Source organism: Saccostrea cucullata, unplaced genomic scaffold (genome assembly GCF_032062105.1).
Source record: "Saccostrea cucullata isolate Sc308-1 unplaced genomic scaffold, CSIRO_AGI_Scuc_v1 ctg1397, whole genome shotgun sequence".
Lineage (NCBI taxonomy): Eukaryota > Metazoa > Mollusca > Bivalvia > Ostreida > Ostreidae > Saccostrea > Saccostrea cuccullata.
In genome coordinates this window covers 13898-34727 of record NW_026930260.1, presented here as the reverse complement: position 1 = coordinate 34727, position 20830 = coordinate 13898, and the positions used below count along the sequence as shown (strand labels likewise).

Sequence of the window (20830 nt, the reverse complement as noted above, 5' to 3'; positions counted from 1 at the left end):
AAACGGAAGTATTACATGTACTGTATTATAAAAAAAATATAATTTTCTTTATTGAACAATTTGGAATAGAAAAAAATGGGGTACGAAAATATGTTTGAAATGTTTCAGATTGAAACTATCAAACGGTCTACAATTTAACTTCTTTTTTTTAAATCAAAAAATGGAGTTCTATTGATCAGAACTGCGTAAATTATATTTTAGGAATGAAGCTTATTTCAACTTATATTATACGATATAACATAACTTGGGACAGTTCACGCTTTATAAACCGCGAAGCGGTTTATATAAAAGCGTAAATTGTCCAAAGTTTTGTTATATCGTATAATATAAGTTGAAATAAGCTTCATTCCTTATAATTTTATTTCAATGCAAAGAATGAGGCAATATTGAAAGAACGTACGTTGATAGTCATTTTAAAATCCTGTTACTCAAATTGAAAAAAAAGCTTACTCCTGGATTTTAAGAATTAATTTTTTTTTTCAGAAGCATTATGATATTTAAATAGATAGTTTTATCGAGAAAGGAGTTTGTGCGGAAAATTAAACACCTTCAACATGGCTACCGTTGACTTGGAAACCTACGAAAAGTGAATAATTTTATCCAGAAGTGTTCCCACTAATCCCTTAGCCAATTGAAATGAATCTTCATAGAAATAATAAACAGTAATTGTAGTTGTAAAAATATTATTTAAAATTTTCAAACCACCCATTGATAGCATGGAAACAGAAAAAAAAAATGCTAAACTTCGTTTTTCTCACAAACTACGAAGGCAATTCTTTTGAAAATTGTGAGGGATGTTCCTTTTATTCTGTCGAAGTTCTTTTGAAAAATTAAAATATTTTGCAAACGATTGCCTTTGAACTGAAAGAAGCAGAAAAAGGCTAATATACGCATAATAGATGTTTTCTTATTGTGAGGAAATTTAAAGAAATTATAGTTAGACACTTTATTTGATCAGTCAATATTCAAAAATAGCTTTATGCCGATCGTTGCTATGGAAACAAGAGAAAGGTGAATCTTTTTTTCATTTTCTTGGTAACTACCAAAGCAAACTTTTTTACATTTTGTAAGTTGAATCCTTTCAAACCACAGTGGTTTGTGCACATTAAATTGATTGTCATTGGAAAGAAGTAAGATCGACAATTTTTTTTTCTATTAAACTCGCTTTTCTCTTTGATGAAGCGTTCACGTAGAATCCCTTGGAATCTTGATGAAACTTCACAGAACTAAAGGTCAACACATAATTTAAATTTAATATTTCTATTTTACACCAATCAGTATGTCAAAAACATTTCTCTTCTAGACACTACGTTGTAAAACTTGTTGTGAAATGGGGAGGGGGCGTCTATATATATAGCTAACTTATTCTCACTTCTTTAAATAAGTATTGAAGAATTTTACCGTTGACGTTTGTTTTTCAGGTTGAATGAATTTAGTTACAAATTTTAAGCAATGGAATTTCCTAATGTAACTCAAATAATGAGTTATGGATGAGGGTTTAAAGTATATACCCCAAATAAATATGATTTTCCATACATATTAGCTAACTTGTTAGCTTTTGAAAGCATCGCATCAAAGAACATATATTAGTAAATTGCCAAATAATAACAATAACAATATCAAACATTGAACATTTTACAATAACAAACCAATGTTTGAGCCTCTCTGTGACTACTTTATGTGTCCTCGTGCTTCTTTCCTCTAAACTGAAGTGGCAGCCTAATGGTTTCACAATTATCTGATTTTATCCTATTAAGCTCAATTACTGCACCTGTTTGTATAGATATATGTGTTTGATTGAGGCTTTTCTAAGTTTTCGAGAAAATTGCCATTCACTATATTTGTGGACATTTTTTTCTAAAGAATAAAGTTAAGAAGTACAAAAGTCATGACTGATAAATTTATATCATAGCTACAACAAAGCATGGTGAATGAATAAAATCGAGTGGAGGTTCAAACATATGCTGTTTCAAAAGTTATAATTCCATCTGAGTTTTGTTTGATATCTTTTGTTTGCCAAATATACATGTAAATACTTTTGCTGAATTGATAGGCTTGTTTAATGGTATTCACATTTCAATTATTTATATACTTAAAGATGTTCTTGTGCTGTAAGTAAACGTACCAAAGACATACCAAAGAGAAAAATATTAAATAGATGATCAGATCTAAACAATTACTTACCTTGGCACAAAAACAAGAGACTAAATATTCAAAAGGAAAGTCATTTCAAATATTTGATTTCAGATCTAATATAGAGAAAAAATAGCAATGAGGAGAAACTTATTGCGAACAATGAGAGTTATTCCGTCCGATTGACAACCAATAAAGTTTCCGTTTGTTCTAAATATATAGTAACAGTCTTAAGAAGGTCCGCCAAATGAATTATTTATTGTTCAAAATAACCCAATTCTATCAATGCACAATACATGTAATTGTTTGAGCAGCTCAATAATAGTTTAAGGGAATTTATTTGTAAGCTAGTTAATTAATAAGCTTGTTGTGAATTTTGGCATTTTTTTTTCAGAAATAAAATTTTAGCCTAGGTTAATATTTTCTCCCTTTGCTCTTTCAATCAGGAAATCGACATGGATTTATTGTGCTACATACCAACACACACATGTACATTTCCTTCTCCTTCACAGCACTATAGCTTTTACTATAAATTTTACAGAAAGATATATATTTTTTGAATCCCTACAAATATATTTCTGATATAAAAATACCCATTTCTAGCATATTTACAGTTTTCTTAAATTACTTTTTTGATGTGTAATCAAAAAAATGTTAAGGCTCTAAATATTCAAAAACATTCTAGATTAAAGTTTCATGATTGATTAAAGTATCAAGGGATATGTAAGGGATTTGCAGTTGTAATTTTTCCCATACTCGGTCGCAGTGAGGCAAGTTTCTTTAATCTCGTTCAGCCTTTGATACGCTCGATATACAGACGTGAGAAACACCTCCTTACTTTGCGACTCTAGATCAGAAGTTCTAACCACCGCTCATTACCTTAAGTTCGTATTTTACTGGCAATACAAACTTCGGAGGAATAACTTGTCTCTTTCGTATGATTTTTACACTATCAGCCAGGAAAATATCTCAATCTATCTTGATGATGTGTTTTATCTGTTTATAGAGAAATAGCATCCATTTGACAAACCTCGGATGATTCTCTCGAGTTTACATATTATGTTTGAGAGACAAATCGAAATAGTTCGATGAACTTTTTTTCAATTTGAAGAAATTATAATTTCGGACAATAGTGCACAATGTACTTACACGTAACTCAGTTCTATCATTTCATTTCATTTCATTTTTGTTGTATGCATTAATTTCACTACAATTTTTATACTGCTTTTTATGTTTTTTTTATCGTGCATGTATTCCAATTTTGAGATTGTATATTCAATCTTTAATTAACTTAGAGTACCTTAGACACGTCATTTCTTCAGTTTGTGGAGAAAATCTTAAGGTTTTCTGGTGATTCGCTAATTATGACAATGCAATTAAACTAGTTACTACTGTATCGGTATACTTATACTATATGGTAGTTCAAGAACAACAGAAATGATAATCAGATACACATATGAATGTATATATGTCGGCATAAAGAGAACTTTATGTGACAATTGATGTAAAGGCACCCTCTAGCTGTTATGTTTACAAACGTGTATGCTTTTAATTGACTTATATCATGTGTTTCCGAATCTCTGTGTATATAAAGTTCTAATGCTGCAGAAATGATCTTCAACAGAAGCGAACCACTTGACAATATTTGACCTCTGATAGAAAGCTTTTCTGCTCGGAATGATAATTAGTGGTATATGCAGGCCGGATTAATTTTTTTTTATTAGATATATAATTTAAAGGGCTTGTTAATTATTTCTGCATGAACGCTGTTCGAGTTATTGACGCAATAATATGTTCACTGGTGAAAAAACAGGATTCAAAATTGATCCATACCTTTACTTATTTTGGACATATTGAGTACTCCTAGGACTAGAAAGGTGTTGAGCTAGTCTCTAACATAAAATCGTGTGATTTGAATTCATTTTTGCACTAAATATATTGCTTTCTAGTGGAAATATATCTGTAATGGTATATTGCATCTTGTTGCAATCTTATCTAGACTCTAGCCAAAAAAATGAATAAAATTATACATTTAAAACTGAATCATGCCAAATAATAAGCACAAGTCTTTGGGAAAAGACCCACCCCTCGACCCTATGTCTGACTCCTTGGGTTCTTCAAATCTTCATTTATGTATTATTCTTAATGATCTATACACAAAGTATTGGAATTGGAAAATCTAAAATATAAATTAGAAGTAATCCTTGATTAAAATTCACATTTTTTGCAATTTAAGAGATTGCTCATTTTTATAAACGAAAATAGTTTTTATGATTTATTTCGGATTTTTCTGAATGCCAATCTCTAAGTGTAATATTTTACGTCTCACACTCTTTGTCTTTTTATCTTCTCTAAAGAATACAAATTTTTTATATCAATCAGCATACAAATCATTTCCTTAAAATCAGAAAAAAGGTTATTTCCTTTAATCCACACATTAAAACTACAATTCATATATCCAACCAGACTACTTTCCCTTGGACTATTTTATTCTATGCATATGCTTAGGGTTAATTTAATTTTTAAAAAACATCCTTGGGTGCATGTCGAACAGGGTGAAATGCAAATTTTGCAGTGATAAATAAAAAATTTACATACCAGTCCATGTGGTGTACAATGCATACATCAATATGCAAATAGTCATGCATATTTCCTTAACAATGTAATATTATAAGGCCAATTACAAGCTATTGGTTTTAGCTAGAAAATCTGCTCAGCCTTTTCCTGTTTAACAGCATATACGAGGGTTGTCCCGTAAAATCGTGGACCAGTTGTCTAGTTTTTTTTTTTTAAAAAAGCATCACTGCGTTCTGAAATTTTCACTATTATTTAGTACATATATTAGTAATATACACAGCAAATTTCAGATAAATATATGCATAAATAATCAAATTATGTGATTACATGTATATGCCAGGTATTGTATCACCTTACGGCGCATGGATTATAACGTCAAAGTTTCTAAAACAGCGTCATGTTTTATCTTTGCTGAAAATGAAGATGAGTCCGACTTGAATTTAGGAATTTCATTGATACACATTTTATTAGTCTCCATAAACATCCGAAGAACCAATTGGCACCCTCATGCGATCTTCTGAAGATTTTTAAGTAAGTTATACGGACAATATTCTCACTATCATTCAACTAATGGTAAATCTCATATCGGCGGTCTACTTTGACAGCGTCTTTTGCTATTACATTAGTAGTTTGTCCGTATGTTTTGTACTCCCCAGGACTCGATCAAAAAGGAATTCGCTAAGAAAACTCTTATTACATTTGTATATTTAAGATATGTTGAAATTTTTATAATCTTTTTTCTTCTATGGACATTTCAAGTCTCTAAAGGTGTCATTACAACATCAAATTTAAACGGAACTGCTCTCCGGTGCGCCGTAACGTCATAAATCGTCGCAATTTTTCGTGTGTTGTGTTTACCACTTTCCCATTTCAAATGCTCGAGAAACTGCCAAAAATTAACTAAAGGCCTTAAAACTTTCACATAAACAACAAAATTGACTGTTGAATTGAATTAGGGTAATTTTAATCCAAACCTTATGTATTTAAAACTTTTATTTTGAATTCAAAATTGTGTATTCTTTGATAAAACCTTGGGTTTTTTTTTGTCCGTGCGCCGTTGGACAATACCCCGTGCACATTCAAGCATAATTAAATCTTTTATTTTTGCCTATATTTTATCAAAAAAATATCATTCACTTAAATATGATAAATTAACATTTACTGAAAATTTCAAGTTAGTGCGCCCATTACTTTTCGAGAAAAACGCTTTGTCCACGATTTTACGGGACAACCCTCGTATATTGTGAATCCAAGTCACTTTTTAAGATTTTTTATATTTAAAATTCACGTTGCTCAGCTAAATTCCTTAGCTCTTCACCAATATAATTATGTCATAATTTACATGTATTTGTCTTAATTTTAACTAGTCAAAGTACATCGCTTGGTTAAGTGTTGTACACTTTATTCCAGAACGAATGACAACGCGACCGTTTTTAAAATACATAATTATTTTATAGTTATTTTTGTTATATTATCCGTCTTCTTATTTTATTTTTTTGGTTAATGTATGAAACATAATTGATTGATTATTCATTGTATATCGTTTAACGTTCCTCAACATTTTTTACTCAAATGTAGACGTTATATGAAACATGAAAAATAATTTTATCTTATCTTTATCATTTGACAACAATGAAATTCAGTATCTCTTGGTCCAGAATCAAATGCAATTTTCCCACAGGAATTTGTCAAAAATCACCTCAATTTCTTGAAAATCTTATGAACGGAAAAAATGTCTTACACATTTTGGCATTTGCTAGGTTCTGGTGAGATCAAAATAAACCTTGCCTTTTTGACTCTGTAGAATCGTGACAATTTCTTTGTTATTTATGTTATTTGATTTCGAATGCTTAATTATGAAGCAGTAATGTAAAAAATTTAACTTTTTTGAAACCGTCATTACAATCATTTCTCAGTACTTTCAACATTTAAATCTTTGAAAAACTACATTAATATCAACAGTATTGACCTAACCAGTGGGATTTAGTTAAAAATAGAAAAGTAAGAAGCATTGAGAGGTTCTGTTTTAGATGCTCAATATATCGGTGCTGCAATTTTTGTTTTGATTGAAAAGTTTGGAAGCTGAAAGTTAGGTGTATATACATGTATAAAGGCAATGTAGGATGGAAATTTCAAATTGATATACAAAAAAATGTTTTCTGATGATTTAGAATGTTACTTAAATTAACATCTAGTCCTTCATTGGTATACTTAAGTTTACCAAATCGACTGGTCGAATAAGAATTTTTCTATCCTTTAAAAACATTCATGGACGTTGACAAATTCATCATTATTTTTATTATTTTCCTGGGGAGCTTATCCTCACGGAAGGCCCTTTATTCCTGTGTATCACCATTGCGCATGAGTGCAAGGTAAACGTCAGTCTCCATATTATTTTCGCAATTAGCATTTTAACAATTTTCTGATGACGCCTCCCACCCCTCCTCCATCTGTGAATTAACATTATTGTGTCGATTTGTCAGGGCGACTGTGTCCTATATTTTTACATTTTGTTTTTTAAATTTAGATTTAAAACAGGCATTTCGATTCAGAATTTATGGAGCTTGCGAAGCTCAGATCGATGTTGCCCCATCCTTGACACTGTTTAGGTCTGAAATACGCATTCTGTATGTTGAACATTTTTGGGTTCCTCATTGAATAATATTGTGAACTTAAAATTCTATAATTTTTTCTCCAAAATTCAGACCTTTTTCACTAAAAGAAATTTAATAGTGTGCCCCGTAAAGCATTCGTCGGGATTTTTGATCATTCTGTTTACTGGCTAAGATAGTGAGAAGTTGAGTATGGTTCGTGAAAATACTAGTACTTAGGTATCTAGTGAAAGTAACTTATTAATTCTAGATTTATTAATGTTATTAAGTAAATCTACAAAATACCTACTAAAACTACTTTTGAGGTAGTGAGGTAGTGATTCTATGGACAGTTAATAGTTTTCATAGTAACTTTCACTCGTTATTTTTTCAGAGTTCTGAAGAAAAGAGTTATTGGCTTACTAAAATGTTTATTTAAAACATGTGTTCCAACTTATTTTGAGTGAACTCTTTTCTTCCAAATATATATCCGTCTTACATGTAATCGGACACATTCAAATAATTGTAATTGTACAATATAATGCAAGGATCCATTACTATTAACATAACAACATTGTCTAGTAGAATAAACCAATGTTTTTTTGTTATCAAATAAAATTAGTTTTTGATTTGGAAATAGGGGACTTTGGGTTCGGAAAAATGTTAAAAACGTCTCCGATGAAAACTTTACAATTTTTCATTCTAATAAAGGTTTCTTTTTTAATAAAACTGGTGTTCTACCGATTGTTGTCGTAAGTTATATATAACAAATTTAAACATATCTAGAAATAAACGAATTATACATATAGAAATAAAACTGGAATTGGATTTTGTGTTTCTTTATATATCAAAATTGCAAACTAGCAGTTATTAAAATTAATGCAATATCAAACTTGCTCCGAGGTTTATAAACATTCTCTGATAGGAGAGTTATAATGTTCTTTACATTTTTTTTTATTAGGATTAAACACAATCTACATATTTATGTAAAGTTTTCTTTCTAAACTATTAGGTCCAAAAAAAGATTTCTAAAGCCAATAATCGGATTGCTTTATAGAATTGTCCTTTCTCTCATAGTGGAAAAACAATCTCAATTTCTTAACATTTTCTCATTTGTAACATTTGCATCAGTTCATGATGTACATTTAAAAATTAAAATATCTATTTCTTATTTACTGTTTCGTAAAAATGAAATATTGGTCACATAAACCTTTTGCAAATGTATACTTCATTTTCCTCAAAATTTGAGAATTGATAACAATTGTAAACACCAAAATCATAATACAACATACCAATGTTTCAGCGTCCCTGTGTGTACTAAATGTGTCCTTGAGCTTATTTTCCTCTTCACCAGAGTGGTGGATTAATAATTTGTCCTTTATGCCTCTGCATAGAGAAGCCAGTTAAATGCATGTATATTTGCAAAGAAAATATGTATAATGGAGGTTTTCTTGTTAGTTTGCGTTAAATCATTGCGTGTCACTGACTATGTGGTAATTTGCAAGTTGTTTGCTTTTAAATAAAGTATTGATAAAGTATTTAGTTTTAAATCTATTTTAGCAAAAACAGAAATAAGTAGAAACTTATTGCGAACAATAAGAAGTTTTTCCGTCCGATCGACAACCCTAAAATACGAAACCGGATCGCCCGCTTAAAAAAGGCATTAAGCCATTGAGAACCTTTGCCTAAAATTTAAAAAATCGCTTTTATCGAGATTGGTTTTGTAAATTTTATGTATCAAGTGTATGAAAATGTTCTATGTGAAAATCTCGAATTATGCGATTAAGGGGCAAAATAAAAAACAACCTAGGGATTTAATTTTACTAATGGAAGACATCTCATACCCACTGTTCATTTTCTAAGCAGGAAATTTTTCAAAATCACATGTCTGTTTTGAATTTGTTAATATTCCCAACAATCAGAATAAATTTAAATTACTAATATACTTGACTCTAAAACTTCATAAAGACCGTAATGTTCTACCAAGCCTCTTTCTTTACTCCTTACTAAAATATTAACAGAAGTGAAGATGAAACTTCAGAGGTACTGTAAGACCTGGCCTGATATAGCTGCAATCCTACCTTGTGCTTTACTTACCTTGTCATTGGTCATTTGCAAAATTATTTTGTTAAAAAACTTTTTTATTGTACTCTTAAATTAATACACGCATTAAGGGACTCCGACCCTCAGCCAGGAAGGACAACTCTTTAATTTATAATTTAATTCAAATAGTCTTTAAATGAAGCTTGAAAATTAAATCTTTTCATGCAACAATTTTCGTTATATGCCTCTTAATGTGCTTCAAGGTTCTTTGAACTTCCCAGAAAGGTCTAATTAAAAGTAGAAATTTTTATCCCGTAATAGCATTTTTAGATACCAATGTTTATTTACATGATATGAAATTAGAAGTGATTTATGGAGCTTTGCAAAGAACCTTGAAACACATGGAGAGGCATATAATGAAAATTGTTGCATGAAAATATTTAATTTTCAAGCTTCATTTAAAGACTTTTTGAATTAAATTATAAATTAAAGAGTTGTCCTTCCTGGCAGAGGGTCGTAGTCCCTTATAAGATTCTTGAGTTTCTCATTGAAAATAAAGCTATGCGATATTTGGAGACCAAGTTTTTCAACAATCAATTGGAGTTCCCATTGGTACTTTTTGCGCACCGTTATAGGCAGATCAATTTTTTGCATTCATATGAAGCCGAATGTGTCCCAAATCTTAAACGATAAAAGAAGAAAACACTTGTTGTGGCATTTAACTCAACATTTATACTGTATGGGGAGAAAATAACTCGCGGTGTTGATGGAAATCTAGCAACAAGTTATATGATAAAAGTGCTGACTTTAACTTTTGCATCGTCACCTACCTTTACTTATGCTGCAATATACCGAGCCAGGTGAGTTTTAATGAGGAAAGCAAAATTCTATTAATCAGCTTATGTGATAATCATTTTTCATTTCCTCATATGATTCAACTTGCTTGGTGCATTTTTTAAAACGTTTATATCACACTATAAGCACAAATCTAACATATTCTAAAATTTATTTTCATCTGTGGTCATAAACCTTTACTGAGTTTTATTTCTCAATATTTGTAATTCCACTAAAGTATTAGATAATAGTGTCCAAGTGTCATTTCTAGTTTGCAATGAAATACAACGGGTTATTGCGTAAATGTAGTATCAGTTCACTTTATGCTCTTTACCTTGAAAACTAATTTTGCTCTTTGTTTTCATATATTTCTTTCAAAGAAATTCGACAAAGGCGGTCACTGTAAATTCACTTATTCTCGAGGAGTCAAATTTGTGTTTGATGAAAAATAGCTGGTTCAAGGGGATTTGATTTCATTCTTAAAGGGAACGTATTAAACATAAGTAAAAAAAAGCATTTTAATTTGTACTAGATATGATTTTGAGGGGTTTGGCAAAGCACAAATGCATTGAAATTGCACTCATACACATGACACATAACACAGAAATTTTTAACCTTTTTTAATCGAGAGAGTTGGTAAGATCTGTAATCGGAGGGTCGTGAGTTCGAATCTCGGCTACAAGTGACCTAAAACGATAAAAATAGGTAGCAACTGATCCTTAGAGAAAAAAAAAACTGTTACAGCATTCTGTTTGAATATTTAGCCGAGCATTTTTTTCATCAGAAATAACCCTTGCTTTCCAGGGACTTTTTTCAAAAATGATTGATTAATTGTTATTTAGATTCCTATTTAAGATTTTTCATTTATATAGAGACGTCACCATACCCGTGAAGGGATTTTAAATTTGAAATTTATTCGGCACTCAGTGTCATTGAACCATGAGGGTTTATCGAATTAAGGCCTGCTTGTGATTCATTAGGATGTCATCCGAAGGACCCACAACTTTTACGTGAAAGTGTCCAGCGCATTACAAAGGAACAGTTGCTACCCGGTTTTTTTTTTTTTATTTAACTCAGAAGCGGTCAAGATTCGAAATCACGATCTCCGACCACAGATCGAATACTCTACCAACTGAGCAATTGTTAACGGTTGTAAAAATTCTGGATAAATATTTTGGTTGATAAAAGGGATTCCATGTGATTGATTTATTGATTGTATGAAGTTTAACGTCACTTTCGAGAATTTCTCACTCAAATGGAGACACCACCTCTTGCCGGTAGGGAACTGCATTTGTCCTATACTCGTCACTCACGGCCATTGAGCAGTGTCGGATCTTTTTCGTGCTAGCACCTTCTGCGACACGGGACCTCGGTTTATATGGTCTCATCGGAAGGACCAATCTCCACGTCCCACAGTGGGATTCGAACCCGCGACGTAAGGTTTGACTCCTTTAATTTCTTCGTGACTCTAGAGCAGAGGTTCTAACCACTGTGCCATGCGGGCGACGGTGGTCCATGTGTAATGTCATATTCTTTGTTGATTATTTGAAAAGTAATTCTGATAGCCATACCAACATATATATTTAATATCATTTCAGAGAGGAGACACGACACTTTCTAAGGGAAAATCATCTTTGCGTGAAACAGGCTTAAGGCCTAAATTCCGCTAAATTGATCGCTACTCACTATTACTTTTTATTAAGGCTTTATTTGCAGTCCTAGATAGTTTCAATTCCAATACCATGCAATATATTTGAAACCAATTCTTACTGGTTATTAAAATAAATAATATTTGTATATTACGAAATGTGATGAGTTTTCAACCGTATGTGTTTAATAATGCAACATGTTCAAGGGAAGTTACATTTTTAACATAGTTTGGAACAACCCTGAAGTTGTACTGAAAATAATAATTAAAATGACATATGACTTATGAATGCATTGTTACGGGTATGGAGGTATATATAAAGCACATTTGCTAACCAAAGGGTTACCACACCAAGACAGGACCGTCATATCCCCCTTCAGCAATCGATTGAGATCTCTCGAACAAACTACTGTCTCAGTTGCTGGTTGAAGAAAGCAGCATAAAAATGCACAAATTGTACACAAGCGACTTAGGGGTGCTAGTATTCATCCAAGTAATTGGTACATAAGAAACATACTGGCGCTGAGACATCGAAAAGTATAAATTGCTACAATATATGCCCCTTGAATCATGGGGGCGATGAAAATGACATTAACCTAATTTTTCAATTCGCAACATAGGGCATGTTTGATTTTTATCACAACTCACTTCGCAATCACTTGAAATAATACTGTTAAAATTGAAAGCTTAGATTACCATGTTTAATCTGAATATGCGTTTCTGTTTTGTTTTTTTGTTGAGTATATGTCTGCAAGACCCGTGCTGGACATAACATGAATGATAAGAGCCAATCCATTTGTATTTATATTTTGCACTTTTTGATTTTGGCATTGTGAGCGTCTTATATGCATCTCAGTCATTTTGAAATTATAAACATCCATCAAAATAATACTTTTTTATTTATATCTGCTAAAGTATTTTTTAATTAATAACTTTCCTGTCATCAATACCTATAGTTGTAAGTGTATAATTATACGTTTGAAGTGACAAACCAGCATTAATTCTGTCCTTTAATGCACAGTGTAAGTAAAATGTAAACAAAATTTATTTGATGAAGTCGATGCTACACACCTCGATTCTTTCTTTTAAATTTTAATATAATAAAGTCTTTCATTATTTTGGGTTTAAATTTTTATTTTCAATTTCTTTCAATTGGCTTATTTTTTTTCAGATTTATACAGCAATAGATAATCTATCAAAAATATAAATCATCAGCAATATTTCCTACAATAAAGAAGAAACTGACGTGCAGGAGGTGAAAACATGAAATAAACGATTGGATTTATACAATTATTAAACATGATACAAAGAGATGCTATAATATAGCTTAGTACAAATGTATAAGAAGTACAAACATATAATTCCCAATTGTTTTCAGTACATACGTAAACTATGACTATATATACATAAAATGGAGTGAAACTAATAATGAAAATAGCAATTATAATGATGAACATAATTGACATAGAACGAGACATATGTGTGTAACGTTGCGTTCTTGTAACAGACTGATGTCGCTTTATTGCTATTATTTTCTTAAAATGAAAGAAAACTACAAAGAATAAAGGTAACAAGTAAATATAACTTGCAAATGTAATCTCAGTGATCAAAGTATGTTGATACTTAATTATACCTTTAATTTCCATTATTTTTACTGTGCCATAAGCACACGTTGCAACACCACTAAATGCCCAAAGAACAGCAGAGATCTTTATAACTTTTCCACATGTTATTCCAAGACTTTCAAATGGTGACGATATCAATGCACAGCGAACATAAGCAAGTAAAACTATATGCCAGTTTGCCGCATGTAGAAAGAACAGGGTAAAAATATGATATATTGTAATCTCCTTGTAATTGAAAATCGGAAAATATATGTTCAGAGCTGATATAAATCGGGAACATGATGCCAAAAGATCAGCAATTCCAAGACAAGCAATAACTGTAAAAGTTGGTGTATGCAACTTTCCTTTCACAGCAATAAAAATAATTGTGAAACAGTTTCCAAAAGCTCCAACTATTAACATTATAGTAGTAGAAACGAAGATTTCAAAGGTATGTTGGAAAATTTCTTCTTCTTCTTCTCCTACGTTATCCGTTAGATTATTCCCAAACATAAAGAGGCTTCTGTTGTGTACTTTACTGGATGAAAACAATTTTTCCGTTGTGTCAGTATTGTCCATTATTCTATAAATAAAAATCCAGATTGATAGTCATTTATACTAAGTTTGATAAAAAAAAAAGTTCGCAAACTAATTGAATAACTTCCATAAAAGAATTTAAATTTGGTTTCAGTGTTGATTATTTTTAAATAAGTCTTCTCCGATTTTACCACCATTCTTCTCATGCGCGAATCACGTGATATAGGCAGTCACGTGACATCCCCCCCCGGTAGCTTTCTGTAACAAAAGCTGTAATATTTTTCTGATTGTTATATTTCTTTCCATGTAAGTTAATTTTTATACCAAAAACAGTTCATTTGTTAGAAATGGTCAAATCTCGGCAACAGAATGGATGGATAAGAATTTCCTGTCCAAAAATAAGCATGGCAACCATCAAAACCCAAATCTTCTGTCTTGGGAGGGACATTTATTCAAAGTTGATAGTGATTGGTTGCCTCCTTTTTATCATATCTATTATGTTTAAAATCTAGATATAACGAAATCTTATGTATTTAATAAGTACATCATTGTTGAAATATTCAAGTGTTTTTCAAACTGTAAATTGGACGTATTTGCAAATTGCTTCATTAAAAACACATCTCTTTTCCAACTTGTTTTCACTGGGCTACAAAATAAGTATCATTTTTACCATCTGCACTCCTTCACTAATACGACCGATCAAATCATTTATTAAATTTATTGGAAGACATTCATCTTAATAAACTGTGTACAAATTATTATACTCTACTTCAAAGGGATTTTTAAGATATACATGTACCATAAATTCTACAGTCGTTTGTTGAATGAGTACGAGTGAGAAAACCATTTTTCGTCACAAGTGACCCACATAGTGACGTCATTTTAACATTGTGATGTCACAATCAAGGAGCAAAACTTTATTCATCATATTCTATTTATAAACCTGATGTAAAGCTATGTGAGTACCAATTTTTTGTTTATAATCTGAAATGTTGTTTTGTAGATATAGAGATTGTTCGCGAACTTTTTGATAACCCCTCGTAATATCGTCCATAATTCAAGGGCTGTTGAATAGATAATGTCATGAGCTCGATGGCATACAATATAAAAATCATATAACATTAAGCTAGACTTTCTCTCATTATTGAATCTTTAAAGAATTAATAACAACTTTTATGACTGCTTTTCATGACATTTACTGAAAGTTAAAAGAAACGCATAAGAACGTAAAATGCCAAAACAAGTTGACTATGTGGCCGAAAATTATGAAAATTGGTCAAATGTGTATTTTTGTTACTTCGTACTAGAAATCGCTGGTCAAAACTACTCAACCGTGAAATGTATGGCGTCACGTAGGTGAAGTGATGAAAAGCCAAAACACGTGCATGTTGATGATGACAATTTTATGATCACATTTTGCCAATCGATGCATTAGATTTATAGACATTGTTTTCCGCATTTGCAATCAGTATATTTTTTTTGCAATTGTGGTATGGCTGACGGAAGTTACACTGGTTCCAGTAATTGAATTGTGTAAGTGAATAAAAAGGTAATAACCTGTTGCTATGTAGTTTGTTGTTGAACTTTTCAACAAAAAAAGGTTTTTGCAGTTGTCCGAGAGAGGTTTCCAACCAACCAAGGCGGTGACGTTGACGCATAAGAACGTAACATCAATATTAGGGTTTTTCATCATGCCACCTCGGTTATTGTCAAGGTATTATAACTGAAACCGATATTTATACAGCAGACTATCATACCCATATTTTCCACCCTAAAATTGACAGAAAATCTATGCTCTAATTTGGGGTGCAAGCTTGCCGACTTTAACGTCAATTTTACTCTTACATGCGCACGTATTTTAACATGTTAATACTGGGAAAATGTAGCCAGTGTTTTTAGAGACTATCTTACAACCATTCATTTACGAAACCAGCTGGATTCTGTAAATTTTATTCTAAAACGAAAAACTGGTGACATTCATTTTGCGGGCGGATTTGTTGGCCTTGGAATAATACAACTACTCTCAACCATTAAGACTATTGTCGGAAGGGTTGAATAGTAATCCTATGAGAAAAACAAATGCTCTGGTGAACAGGAAAATCAAGACTATTACCAATATGCAAGGGAGATGATGAGAAATTTTATTTTAATTTTGGGTGTATCGACATATCATTTCAATAACTCAAGAATTAACTTGTTGATTAAAGATGAATTGAAATATTTGATAACAATACTGGAAAACATTTTCGAAATAATAGTTTTAATTTAATTTCAAAATTTAATATGCGTTTCTTTTTCCTTTCAGTATACTTTCATTGTGCGAAACTGGAAAACAAGGCCTATTCGAGACATTATATTAAAAACTAATGGTAAAGATTCAGTAATCTAGAGTGAAATTAAATGGTTTAAACGGTAAACTTTGTTAAAAATCCTATAGAAATAATGATTGAATCATGTTTAATTTACAGCAACCAATGTCTGTTTTTATACACACATGAGCAGGTGGATTTCAATGAACAAAAATGATATAATTGACATAAAAACTGGATACCGTCCTTGGCTACAGTTATAATAACCATTGTTCTGTTTCGCAAAAAGTCAAAAAATTACCATTGTTATGTTTGATTGACTTTAAGACACAGCAAAGTTAACAGGCATCATTTTGAGGTAGTTCACATTGCTTTAAAGAATTATTTGACAGTAAAAAAGGCTTAATACTCAACAGTCACCCCATGTTTATATTTTGAACATTTTTTGAAAAAGACAACGTGTTAGAACATTTGAACAACTATTTCTAAAAATCAGAAATTGTAGTTAACCACGTTTGCCTAAAATTCAAACAGATAATTGGATTTGAATCTATTGCTTTAAACACTCAAAACAAATTTACAATCAGATGTACTTGAAAAGGCTTGAGAAGAGCAAAGAACTGCAAGAGCACAAAGACAGTTTTTATGTGTTTTTTTTTTTCAATATTATTAATTCTATTGTTCACATTCTTATTTGCAGATGCAGTTCAATTTCTGGGGGAGTCCAGAAAGCAATACCGGTATCTCTGCAAAAATTGAAAGGTTCCCGAGAGAAAGGAACCAGAATAAGGAATCAAGAAATTAAATTTCTTCATGACAGCGTCCAAACCTACAGGCCATGAATTGTGAAGCATCGAGATTTGGGGATAACCAGAAAGTTAATGTTACAAACACGTGTTTTAATTAAAAGAGAATATTTCAGTGAAATCATGAATACTTGCATGATCATTGAGAAGCATTTTTTTTCTTTCCGGGCACCGATGACATTATTTATTGACTGTGTCCAGACACAGATTTTGAAGTATTTTTTTCTGTATAATATCACGAATTGTATATTTTAAAAACATTTCACACAAAAAATAATTAAAAACATTTTTCATATAAAAGTTATTAAAACTTCACTTTTTTGGCGGGTTTGATTGACACATCCCTGCACTTTCACAAATTTAAACATATTCTAAATCCTTCGGTAAAGTGGCAATCTTGTTGTGTATTAATGAGAAATATTAAAACTTTAATCCAGAAAAATAATTTTGTTCAGAGTAGAAATGTAACAAAGCAAAATTCCTTCTCAAGGACCGTCATTCCGAAGTAAGTCTTGTGTGCAAATCGATCACACTCGTGTTATGTACACAGTTTTTGTAAACAGGGCAAGAGCTCTGTTATTGTTGATTGTTTCACCGGGTGCGTTCAAATGTCAAAGTCTGTTCACCACAACTGCACGGACTGAGAATATATTGTGTGTTTGTTTTGCTTTCGCACATGTTTACTCTAATTTTTCTGGATTATAGTATTAATATATTTTATCTATACACAACAACATTGCCACTTTCCCTAAGTATTAAGAGTAAAATTTCTGAAAGTGCAAGGATGTGTCAATCAAACCCGCCAAAAATTTAAACGTTTTAATAACTTTTAAATGTAATAAGATTTTTAATCAATTTTGTGTAAAAAAGCTCTTAAAATATATAAGTCGTAATATTATACAGAAATAATTAACTCCAAATCTGTGTCCAAGTACCTTTAAACAGTGTTTAACAATGAATTTATTCCTTGGAAGTTTATTACTCTTGACATTTTTAAAAACGCTCTGAAATATTATGGACTTTTGATCTTGAATACTGTTCATTATCTCCATATGTTTCATACAGAAAATTATTATTTTAATATGGACAAGGAAGTAAAATTTGCTGATTAACTTTCTGGCAGACTTTTTCATACTTGACAAAATCGGGTTCCAAAGCATAACATAAAATGCTCTTTGGTTAGTAAAGAGCAGAATATGACCTAAATTTTACATATCAGTAAAATCTAATTTCGATTGTGATCAAACTCATGAACTTGATTTACTTTTGTATGGTAGTCCCAATCATGAACTAGGTATTAATATTCAAATATTTAAAGCAGTACATGCTTTCATCGCAGCAACCAAACGTTTTATTTTACACTGGCATGTATGTTACTTATGCCAACACTTTCTAACCGGTACTTCATTGTAATTTTTTTCTATCCACTTTTTTCTTGTTTCTTTGTTACTATGTTTGTCAATTTTGTTTCATACCTATATATATAGTGTGTTCAACTTGACCTTGTAGGGAGAGGGCTAAAATAGGTTTTTTTTCTACTGCCCAATTGCATTGTCTTATGTGAATAAAATTTGGTATCAATAAAAAAATCTAATTTTGGGAATTTTATCTTATATAGCTTAAAACTATATCGAATGTTATAATATCATTTCTATTTAACAAACAACTTTTATCTTTTTTTTTTAATTTACGACCTTCAACATCACAAAAATCCAAAAAAAAATTTCTTGTTTATTTTAACTCTTCAAAAGGTCACAGTGCATTTTGTAAGAATCATATGTAAATTATTATTCCGATATTCTGATATGTAATCTTAGGTTGTATACTTTAGATTCAAATTAACAAAAAAGATATTTGAGTTTTTTAAACTATCCCCTAGAAAGGAGCTTGCATTACTGCAATGATTTTCCATTTAGATCTAAAAAAGTTTCTGGCGTTCCTTTGTCGTTCTGTAATATTTGTATCCTGCCTCTCTCTTAATTTTTCTATTAATCCCTGTCGTTGTCCCAGGCCATTCTGTCTTACCCATGGCGATCCCTGATTTTGCCCCTAATATCAATGTCTACTCCCTGATATCCCCTTGCATTCCCTAACGTCCCTTTCTACTTCCTGACAAAGTACCTGACGAATCTGTATTCCAACTGTCATGCACCTGATCCGAAATTTGAGAGGTTGGTATTTTTGCTCTTATTTTGTCTTATATTGATTGATTGATTGTATACTGCTTAACGTCCCTCTCCAAAATATTTCACTGATATGGAGACGTCACCATTGCCGGTGAAGGGCTGCAAATTTAGACCTATGCTCGGCACTTATGGCCTTTGAGCAGGGAGGAATCTTTATCGTGCCACATCTGCTGTGACACGGGGCCTCGGTTTATACGGTCTCATCCGAAGGACCGCCCCATTTAGTCACCTTTTACGACAAGCAAGGGGGTACTGAGGACCTATTCTAACCCGGATCCCCACGGGGCTTTTGTCTTATATAAACGTAATTTGGGCTCAATCTCTGATATTATTCTTGTTCTTTAATTTCTTGGCATAAAAGTAATTAATTAGAAGAACAGATTCCAATGATATATACTTTAAAAGCCAAATACAGTTTTACAAATTATGTCGAATTTCAAACGCAAATATTACACTACATATGTTTGTTTTTTGCATTTAAAGTGAATGGAAATCTATTGCATTCAAAGCACCATAACACGGACAAGGTCCCTAAAGGTAATGCGTTTTAGTTTGACGTCACAATCGTTTATCACGAACGCCGAAGAAAATCTATAAAAAAAATTATGCTCATATTGCCAGAAGCTGTTATGTTGGCTGTTCCATTTATTTTAGTTTACTCGAAAGACTTTTAATTGTTCGTAAATGTATAATGAGTACTGAATATACTAAAATAAATTAACATACCTCCTGTGCTCTCTATTTAACCTTAAGAAAAGTCGTCTTCCTCCTTATCCATTTAAAAAATATACTGAAGTCACTTTTTTACATTTTATAAGGCGTTTCCAGTAAATAAATTTGCTTCTTGAAATTGACAATTAAACCTCTGTGTGTATTATAGTCTTACGATATCAGATAAACAGAATACCCATTTTGTTTTTTATAAAGTATCAAATTCGGAAGAATGTAATTTTGATGAAAAGAGTATTGATCGAACTGAAAAGGATTTCCAATTTCCAAGAATGTATGAACAGTTTTTGATGTTCTATTTTATAAGGTTACGTATTGCCGAGCATCAGCTTACATATTTTTTAACTTAAATGTTGTTTACATATTTAATATCGTGGAGAAAACTATTTCAATAAAATTTCGTACATGTAGCTAAAACTTTTTTTAGGCAAACCATCGATATAATGCACAGTAATAGTTTAAAAGCAATAAACAAAGAACAAAAAAAGTTTAAAAATACACTTGAATGAGTGATTTTTATTACTTTTGGACTGAATGCTAGTATATTAAAATATATAAATAGTGTATACAAGATTATATGGTCATAACGCACATGCATTCTTATGCGCTTGGGTGCAATGCTAAAAATTGAATATAATTGGTATCCTTCTGGGAAAACGTTGTTAAAGTCAAAAATGCATAGAGTTCGCCTTATTTAATGAAGCTTACAGGGAATATGGCACCGAAAGGGAGTTGGGGAGCGTTTGGGGAACATCTGTAACGGTTCCCGTTACAATTAGCACTAGTTCTCACTGTGCCGTAGGCACAAGTTGCAACACCACTAAATGCCCAAA

At 31.4% G+C, this 20830-nt stretch overlaps 1 protein-coding gene across 1 annotated transcript; it reads right to left on the bottom strand.

The window, feature by feature from the left end:
• Positions 1–13037: 13037 nt before the first annotated feature.
• On the bottom strand, positions 13038–20029 carry LOC134283416 (melanocortin receptor 3-like). Its single transcript, XM_062765863.1, has 2 exons — positions 19995–20029; positions 13038–14013 (listed from the first exon to the last, which is right to left on the bottom strand). The coding sequence occupies exon 2, from the start codon at positions 14007–14009 to the stop codon at positions 13038–13040; it is 972 nt and encodes a 323-aa protein (XP_062621847.1). The 5' UTR covers positions 14010–14013; positions 19995–20029.
• Between the last annotated feature and the right edge of the window lie 801 nt (positions 20030–20830).

Coding starts and splice junctions, on each gene's coding strand:
- LOC134283416 (XM_062765863.1), bottom strand. CDS start 14,009: ATGGACAATACTGACACAACGGAAAAATTGTTTTCATCCAGTAAAGTA.